The sequence below is a fragment of the Anopheles darlingi genome, chromosome 3 (genome assembly GCF_943734745.1).
Source record: "Anopheles darlingi chromosome 3, idAnoDarlMG_H_01, whole genome shotgun sequence".
Lineage (NCBI taxonomy): Eukaryota > Metazoa > Arthropoda > Insecta > Diptera > Culicidae > Anopheles > Anopheles darlingi.
Window position 1 is genome coordinate 38,068,439 of NC_064875.1, and position 10,000 is coordinate 38,078,438.

General features: G+C 44.2%; 1 protein-coding gene across 3 annotated transcripts in view; it reads right to left on the minus strand.

Moving 5' to 3' along the window:
• Positions 1-10,000, minus strand: part of LOC125957045 (putative ferric-chelate reductase 1 homolog) — a 29,837-nt gene that overhangs the window by 1,156 nt on the left and 18,681 nt on the right. For all 3 annotated transcript variants that reach the window (XM_049689434.1, XM_049689433.1, XM_049689435.1), the window contains exons 3-7: positions 1,427-2,193; positions 1,203-1,351; positions 978-1,134; positions 686-912; positions 244-600 (exon numbers count right to left, since the gene is read on the minus strand). In XM_049689434.1, the coding sequence (XP_049545391.1) occupies positions 244-600; positions 686-912; positions 978-1,134; positions 1,203-1,351; positions 1,427-2,177 (1,641 nt within the window). In that variant the 5' untranslated portion in view covers positions 2,178-2,193. The remainder of the gene's footprint in view (positions 1-243; positions 601-685; positions 913-977; positions 1,135-1,202; positions 1,352-1,426; positions 2,194-10,000) is intronic.

A 10,000-nucleotide genomic window follows, 5' to 3' on the forward strand; every position in this document is an offset into this window, starting at 1 on the left:
TTCATCGGAGTAGAACAACCATTAAAGGTTAGTAACGGAAGAGGAAAATCCTGCCATCAGTTATAATGGTGCGTATTTACAGGTTAATGCATCAACAGCTTGTTGAATATTTACAAACACGACGAGCGCTCAGTACCAGAGATCATTTCAAACAGTCACGTGCTCCAATGGGAACCCATAAGTGATCAGCACCACACTCACAGTAAAACACTCACATAACCATCAGCTACAGTAAATACTTACGGATAACAGCAAATGCATCAACACGTGGAACGCCACGAAAGCAACGAGAATGAAATCCATCCAATCGGGTAGCTCGGCCTTCTGTAGCTGCACAGCGAAGAAGATAGCAACAATGGCAATCACGTGCGCCAGGTTGCCACCCAACCAGTGCAACCAGTTGAAGATCGGTCGCTTGCTAGAGCCCGGATGTGGCCGGAAGAACGCACCGATCGGCTGCAGGAAGCACAGTACCGTTGTAACGATGCCGAGAATGGCGTGCGGATTCCGTACTTGTGACCAGCCGCCAATCTCAACGAAGATCACCACGATACCAGCGACGGTAAGGGCCCATGTGAGGACCATCAGGAATCGATGCCACTGGAAAAGAAAATTTGCAAAGACAAGGCCAACGTCATCATGTAACGCTTGGTGAAGCCGTAGTCAAGTAGACGATCAAACTCACCGCAAACCACTGATCCTTGCCGCACATTTGACTACCGACCCACGTTTGACGGAAATAGCGAGCAATCAGAATACCTAGCGAGGCCGTACCGATCCATGCCGTAATCATGAAGGCACCGTGCAAACGCAGCAAAAGCTTCGACGAACCCTGCACTGGTCCTACCTCTGCCAGTGACTGAGGACTTCCCGACACGTGGCGACCGATATCGTGATAGTTTACATTAGTTGCTGATTGGGAATGAATGTGGAGAGGTTACGAAATTGTAGCATGGGCTTCGCCAGCAGTAACTTACATTCTACCGAAGATCCGGATGCAAGCAGAAGGTGGAACTTTTCGTTTACGAGATCAAACTTCTGCCCCTTGACCATACTAACGGCATCACGTTCAACCTTACAGTAGATAGTTCCATCGTTGTGGGATTTTTCCACCAAGGAGAAGATGTTTTGAGGCTGCAAATCAACAAGTATCGATAATCAATAACATCACATTCAGTAGCGGGGATAGCGGGAATACATACAACTCCTAAACGAGTAGAACCGTATGGACCGACAGTGGTCCAGGAAGCGTACGCGTTCACTGTGCCTTGCTCGGGTACACATTCAATCACGGAATCGTCTCCCATTTTAGCATCATTCGACAGTCCTACAGCCACGTATGCTGGGCGATCTGAAGAAAAAAAGCGATAAGCGATTAGACGAATATTAAGGCTAGAGCTTCTACTAGCAGCTCAATGCGACTCACTGTGTCCCGCTTTCATCTCGAACACGTAGCGGTTTCCAAGCACAGTGATCGTCGTAACCGCGCGGCAGTTTCCGCTTTCAACACATCCTTCGGGAAAACCGAAGCAACCCTTGGTCTCACCGCAACCGTTGTAGATCGGATCGCTAGCCACCGGAGCGGATGTTTGTGCTGGCCGGTACGGAGGAACGGTCGTAGTGGTCGCAGGTGTCCGTCTCGTTGTTTGACCAGGCGCTACCGTCGAAGAGCTGGCAACAACGCGTACCTTTTCCGAGGGAATGCCAACCCAAAATTTGTCATAGTCCTGCGCAATGGTCGCATTGAAGATCACATCGCCCACAAAGTTGTCCGGTGCGGTCCACTCGAGCGTCAGCTCTTGCTTCGGGCTGGTGGAGGTATGGGTGGCCGTATCTCCGGCCGCTTCGCAATCGATTAGCTTGATAGCAGCAGCATCCGAGTTCTCGAATCGGCCAACAATGTTGTGCGGCGGATCGGCGGACCGTGCCTGGATCATGTAACCCTTGAACACGATATTGGCCGGGAAGGACTCGATGTCTATTTTCAGTAGCTGACCACTTCCGATCACGGACGACTGTGGTGTTATCAAGAATGGTGTCTTTGTCGTTAGCGCTGGGATTCCTCCTCCGTGGAATGGTAGCATATTGTCACACACTGACGTCGGTGCCCCGTTTGGGAGGGCATTCGAACTATGCAAAGTGCTCAGCACAAGTGCTAAGCATAGCAATGGAAGCATGGTGAAGTATTTTTATCTGGAGAAAAAAAAAGAAATATAACAAAACCGTAAATCACCTAATCATAAATTTGCTTATCATTTTTATCAGTGTAAGAAGTCGTGGAAGATGAAGAAACATCGGTAAACCGTAATATGTACATTCAACACAAGAGAATGGACTAATATTTCTCTGGCAAAATTCAATCTGCTTGCACCATTGTTGTCTATACGAAACAACTCAATACCGACCGATGATACGCGAGGAATCAATCGAGAGCCTTTATCCAGCCACGTCTTATCTCCAATATCTTTTGTGGAAAAAAGAATGAAACCAATAAATCTAAACATTATTGACACATTTATCAAAGCTTAATTCGTAAGTAATTCGACTGGCTTTGTTGTCGTGGAGAGAAAAAAAATCCGTGCTCCACAAGGAGCACGCGATTGATGATCAGGATCCGAAGGAAGAAAAAAAACCGAAAATTCGTGAGCCCTCACTTCGTAGGCGGACTACAACCGAGGCGCTAACAGAACAGAAACGCTATCGCTGCGTTGTACTGCTGACACATATTGGAGTATCGGCACACAGAGGCAACGAAAGTGAAGCATCAAATACCGGCAGGCAACCATAATATCTTTCCAGGCCAATCAGATTGATCCCATAAATCAAACCGAAGTATTCGCAAAAACTAGCACAGTGCAGGAGCAGTTAAGCAAAACAATCAACACCCAAGAAATACGCTTTTTGTTTTTTGGATGAGTTATTAGGGCGTATTCAAGGCAAATGAATTTTCTTGCTCGGACTGTTTCAACTGCAAAGCATTGTTGGAAAATGTACAAAAGATTCATGCAGCTTAGTTAATTATTTTTTTCATATTAAAAACATGGTTTGTTCTCGCCTTTGCACGCGAACGTCAACACTGGCACTCGGACTGTTCATTTTGGAATCCTGTTTTTCTAACATTTACTGTACACACTCCATCATTCTCGACTACTGCACGTAATTTAATGGCCAGGTGCACACGCTGGAACACCCATTTATTCGTAAGGTGCCCAGCACTAGCATTGGAATGGTTTTCCTTCGTCCAAGAACTTTCAAATTCCTTGGAAAACGGTAAGAACCGTGGGGGAATAATAAACGAAGAAGAAAGCAAGAAGGCCAAACCTCTCGGTGTCTAGCCGTTCGGATCCATTGCTTTCGTTCTGAACGTTGAATTTTCCCACTATCAACGAGGTTTCCACGCTACTCCACGAGCTACCTGGCTTGGCTTGGTTTGGCTCCCTGCCCCAGGCGAGCAATAGAAAAGAGGATCAGAAAATATAATCAAACCACCTCTTCGTTAGCGACACCGAAAGGGAATGGTATAAAAGGAAGCAATTGTTACGTCGGCTGCCTGGCTAGCCCTCACAAACACACACCGAGGACACGCTTGACCGGAAGTGGTAATTGAGGGCAAGGATTTCGAAGGTATAAATCTCCGATCGGGGTCAGTTTGCTTTCCATGGCACATTTTTCTTTCACCACTACGATGGGCCTTTGATGGGGGGAATATAACCAGCCTCTAATGTCATGAACTCGATCCGTGTAGTATCACGGTCATATAATGTCAATAATGTCAATATATCAAGAACTCAGTGGTTTCTGTGATTAGTTTAAACCAAAAAGCAAATTTGCCTTTCGATAGACGCAATCTTTTCCAAAAAAAAAAACACTAAATCGGTTCCCTTCCATCTACGTTCAAAGATTAGCTTTTCAATTTGTTCCAGCAAACATGCACTGACCAATACCTTTAGGGATTGTCCGTCCGGCTTTATCGAAGGTAAGGTTTCTGCGGAAATGAACCCAGACATGCAACGCTGCTGGCGACTGTCTGTTCTGAGCAAGTGCACGCGATCTTATGCAGACAGCCAGGCAATGGCTCCACCGAAGGCTTACGAACGTTAACCACATCACATCACTGCTGAATGCAGTGTCGTGTCTGCATGGTTTGCGTTCGTTGAACTTTCACATTGATTCGATTAGATACGCCATAGCCATCATCATGGACCATTATTGGCGAGGGTAAGTCAGACCGTACCATCTTAAAATTGTATGCTTCCATGCATGTATTATTCATTCTATCTGGTAATCGATCCATTGTTTTCAGTATCCAGCTGCTATTTTTCATCGATATAATAGCTAGCGAATGGTATTTGCTGATTTGCTACAAATTCGTTAAATAAAAATTACAAAACATTTTTGGGTAAATCGATCCTGCGAATGTCGAATGGTATCAGACAGGTTCAAGGATATTTCAGTATGCCTGTAGCTCTACACTTTAAAATTTAAACTTATTTATATTGTTATAACATAATTTTCACAAACGTCGTTCTCTACCCGTTTGTTCTATTTCATTGCGATGATCCAGTGAAACTATGGAAAATTTCACCCAGCAATCTTCCTCATTACTCATCTTCACAAATTAATCCGGTTTATCGAGGTTAAGATTGCGTTGGAGTGCCCTGGGTCACAACAGTTCGTCACGCTTGTTGAACTTTGCAATTCTCTTTTCTACTATTCAGCTGCAATATAGCTACAGACAAAAAAAGCGTTTACCAGCGTTTATAAAAAGACACCGATTTGAACCGGATCCTTGCGCATAAATTGCACAAAAGCGACACGGAAGCGAGCATAGATCATTGCTGACCGGAACGAAGACGATTATATCCGGAAGAAACGTCTGTCTGTCCTGCTTCCGACAGCACCGTCAAGAGAAGGCTCGGAAAAAACACCCTTTCGAAGCATTCGTAATCATTCTACACCGGAGGACTGTTACCGCATGCTATACCACACTAAACAAGGTCGAAAACTCGCGTCATTTTTTATAGGTTAATGTACTTTTGACTAATTATTGCCACCTCGAACGGGGTCACATAACCGGAACGCCGGATGTAACTGTACCGTCTTGGATTGGAGCCCGTGGTACATGAGCGATTGAACGACATTGATAGCACGGTTGATGGCCTCCCAATTGTGAACAGAACAGTGAACAGAAAAGAAGATAGAAATGAGTTAACGATTTGGTGACATTCATTCAATTCCATGTAATATTCTTCGAATTTGTTGGTAACAGTGGCTTCGATTTATAACATCATTTCATCCATAAAATAATCCAGATCAAATCTATTCCACAATACTATTCAATTTCAAAAATGCAAAATATCTTTCAAACATTTGCCACCCTCTACAACGAACAAAACTAACAAGTAAAACAGCAATTGTTGCCGAGGGATTGAAATATCAGGCAGCAACCACAGAACGTTGGCATGGCACCCAATTTTGCTGCACCAAACTGAAGCCAATTATTTCTAACCACCATCATAACAGTGTAAACGATTATTTACTCACCGCGTTTCACGGTGGCAGGATAAATCCTATTGTTTGCACTGTAAGTGATTGTTAGTAGAAAAAAGGTGTGTTACATTCAATTTTGAGCGCCCGAAAAACGTCAAAATCCCAAGGAAAGAAGGTGGAAGATGGTCTCTAGCAAATTTGCCAACAAACAATGTACACGGATGACGGTTGGTGGTGTTTCATTGCTGACGAAGTATTTGACTTGAACAACCATTCTTTTTTTCTCAGCAAATCCAAAACACCACAAACCCACAAGACGACATTTACCTCAGCGTTGGTTCTGGGCAGGTCTGTATTTACTCTCTACCACAGAAGGGGTATCACAGAGGCAGTCACTGGAACGGTTTTACCGTAAGTGGAACGGTAATGCTTGTTCTTTACTCCAACATTCGCCACCAATTACACGCATGTTCCTGGAGGGGGAGAAGTTAAAGCTGCATTACGGGGGGTGAGCAGCATTACATTAACCAACGAATCGTATCGTAGGAATGTCACATTAACCTCGTGTTACGCGTCTATTGATTGACATAACAAATATCAGGTGACCTAGTTTGCTGAGTGCGACCACCTGCTCGTGAAGGATACCATGCAAACAGGTAGCCTTGGGTGACCGTAGCTACAGTACGCTTCCTTATAGACGTCAGGATAATCCAGGAAAACGGATCACATCAAACAGATATTCGGTTCCGTTTATTACGCACAAGAATTCAATCGTGTTGAAAAAGGCAATCGTATAAAAAGAGACCTTGCAGCTGTAACTTGGTAACAACACTATGAAAATGAATTCCACTAGAACATATAAAATTGACAATCCTTTTAATGGTATCCGTTTGAATGATTCACACTGTCCAATTGAATCATACTTCTTGTCCACAACTTTAGCACATAAAGTGTACATACAAAGTACATAAAACAAAGTTCTCTGTTAAGCTTTTGCGTGGTTAACATTTCCAATAGAAAAAGCAAACAAAATATACATCATAAAGGTTCCAGTGAAGCATTTACTGAGAGCCCCCAATCAATTCCACTCGAATAGTTAGTTTTTTTAAAAAGGAATTAATTTGTTTTCGTAGTTAAAACCATACACTATAAACCTTCTCAACTCAACTACACATTTAGCAAAATTTTGCAAGGAAAACATCTATTCACATTCGTCAAAAGTCACTCGAAGCTTGAATAATCTGCGATGTTGACTAACTCCTACACCGGTAACAGCACCCATTAATCACCGGGACCATGAGTCACAGAACAATAATAATCGTTAGAATTTCCACAATACACCATTCTTCACTGTAGCACTTTCTTGTTTGGCAATTTCGTCACCAAAAATCTCCACCCAGAGCACAACCTTAGAAGTGGGTTGTTGCGTTGGCGTTGGTTGAATATTATTAATCAGATACGACGTGATAATGATCACTCAAGAGAACCTTCGGGGGCGTCACCTCATCACTCGTGTGCCGCCGTCGCCGCCGCCGCCGCCCAGCAAACCACAGCAAATTTGTACAGTCCCTGAACCGGTTGCCGCGTGGTGATCATATCGGGCCATAGAAACCATCACCTTCTCGTCTAGGTATACAGCTGTAACCGCTTTGTTCAAGGTTCTCTACCTGTTCTGTTAATTGCTTGGCGACGCTAAACCCTCTCCCGAAAGCACAGACCGTAGTACCGATTACGGTTCAAAAACCCATACACAGACCCCTCCTCTTTGGGCTACTAATCGGTCTACCCAAGCTCGCAGCCGCTTACCGAACACTGTACTTCCTTCGAGCAACTCTCGACTACGACTGACTGGACCACACCGGTTGGCATGACCAATGCTTGACGTTTCTCCTACAATAGATGCCCTCACAATCGTCGATCTTCATCACCACCGGTCGGTAGAGACCTCGCAGTCTGCCCAAGTGACGCTGTTGGCGACAACGGCGATTAGGACCGACACGCCGTAGCCATAATGGTACCAAGTAATAAGTCATAAGAGCCCTGAAAAGCATTTTAGAAGCGTTGCATTTACGTAATATTGGCGGTCAATAGACGTAGCTTCAAGTTCTTGTATCATGATCATTTCCTTCCAATTAATGTTAATAATGATAACGTTATACACTTTATAAAAATAAGTGGCTGTTCCATAATACGACTATCATCTCTTCGACGATATCAATTGCCTAGTCTCATCTAGTGTATACGTGAAAGGATCCAAATATTACAATATTACAATTCATCAATACGATGTGACTAAAAAAATCTATTTAAAGTATTAATGTCAGTGTACAAACCACAAGACACGTGATAGCAGCTCACATTTCTAGCTGAATGTTGTGTATGGTAAAAACGGAATGCAGCGAATGGAGATGCAGCATCATGCTAGCCACTATGCTGTGAGCTATCGAATAAAAAAAAACAACAGTGACCCGAATCGAACCAAATCGACCACGATGAATCCGTAACCCGCTCGTTAAGCCGTGAATGATTGATGATCGTTTTTATTATTAATGCAGTTAATCTAGCATAAAACGAAATTTAACAGCACATTAATCCCGCTAACCGCGGACAGATTGCAATATACACCGGAATGTGTCAGGCAGCATAACCATATCATGGCCGCTTCCAAGCGATATCATTCATTTTGCTTTGAAAATTTATCGTTCACTGATCGTTTGATTACATTTAATCAGCGCTTCATTTAGCTTTTGACTCGCGTATATAGCATCAGCAGATAGCCAGCCACTCGTCAGTCTGCAGTGCTTGATTCCCACGATGAATTCGCAAACATTGTAGCTAGCAACTGGATGGAGCATTCCAATTGTGTTGCTGCCAAAGGAATCGTCTTAAGCCCTTTTTGTTATTCAGAAGAGAGAGAGATTTTGTAGACAACGTTACCTTCATGTGTACCTTTCTGCAGAATCCGAGGGTTCAAGATCAGAAATCTTATAACAGTAAAGCCAAGGATTATATTGTGCTGAATCATTCAAACCAACAAGTCAACCGTGTTCCTGCACTATCTCACAATGCAACCATGACCTAAGAAGCCAGAGAAGGAAGAGTCATCATTATAGAAAACGCCAAGGCCATTCCCGGCAGAATGCAATGAACTTGGAAGCGTTACATTGTCTTGCAACAGTGAAAATCACGTCCTAGCCTTACCTAGGGGTAGCTAGCAACAATCTAAAAGATGTGGAAATCTTTCCAGAACCAAAGTTATGAGTCCATCTAAAGTCTTTATGAATCTTACTAATCGATGGATCTGGATCGATCGATTAGAACATTCTATTTCCCAGATTTAGTTAATACACTCTTGGCTTTAGTAAACGAACTAACTTCATACTTCGGAGGCAAGACTGATGGCAGACTGTTTACTCTACGGGAATTGAATTTTAGCAAAGTAGTATGAATCATGAAATGGCTGGATTTCCCAATCCACATTCCCGGGTGCCAGAAGACGACCGGCCATGACTCAGGACGAATTCCCAGCAATTGCTTCGTCGACATGGCAACGGCCTGTTACTAAGAGTGACCTTCGAATGAGGCACTGATTCTGATCATTTTCAAAGTCACCTCTGCCTTCCATGCTGGCGATCCGTTGGGCAAACTGACGAGACGAGAAGCCTGTGTAGACCACAATCCGACCGCTTTAAGTCCGCCTCGTGCCTCGTGCTGCATAGAATCTGGAGTAGCATGATGGCGAATCTATTAGCTGTCTCAAGAGAGCGCAGCAAGTAGTGTGCCAAGAGCCAACAGTCGACTGGACTGGACCGCCGCAACTGGTTCACCTTCGCCGGTGTCGTTTACGCCGTTTTCGTGACCAGTGTGAGAACGAACTCCACGTCCGTCCGTCCCTGGAACACACAAAAAGTTGCGTGCCGTGTCACGTGCGTTTTTCTTTTCGGTTTTTTTGCACGGTACTCTTTACCTAACCTTTCTCGACGCATTTCAGTCTCGCGGTTGTCCGTGCTAAGGCTTGGGACTTAGAATTGAGGTTTTGTGGTGCCGTATTTACTGCGTTCACGGTCAAAGTTTTTAGTTCACTCAATATTGTGGTGTGGTCTCTCCCGTGGTAGGTTCTGGCACTACAGCAACAACCTCCACCACACGCGCGTTGGTATTGTGGTTGTTGATGCGGGAGAATAACGCAAAGGTATCGACGCCAGCGCCAATTGGCGGTGGTGGCAATGGTCTTATAGCATTCCATGCCGCTAACTCCATGCCACCTTCACAGTGATGCTGGCGGAATGTACTGGCACCATTCCACTTCGAAACATGCAAATTGCTGTGACAGTCCCTCACGCTAAACGTAAGTCGACAAGTGTGTTGGCGGACCACCACAGCCCGGGATTTTGTGGTTATGTTGGGAGTTGGAAATATGTTTTTTTTATTTTATTTTCTAACACATATCTAGGTCAACTGGTGGTTGGCTTATTGATGCGCTATCCGGTTGAACGGTAATGCTAATCGC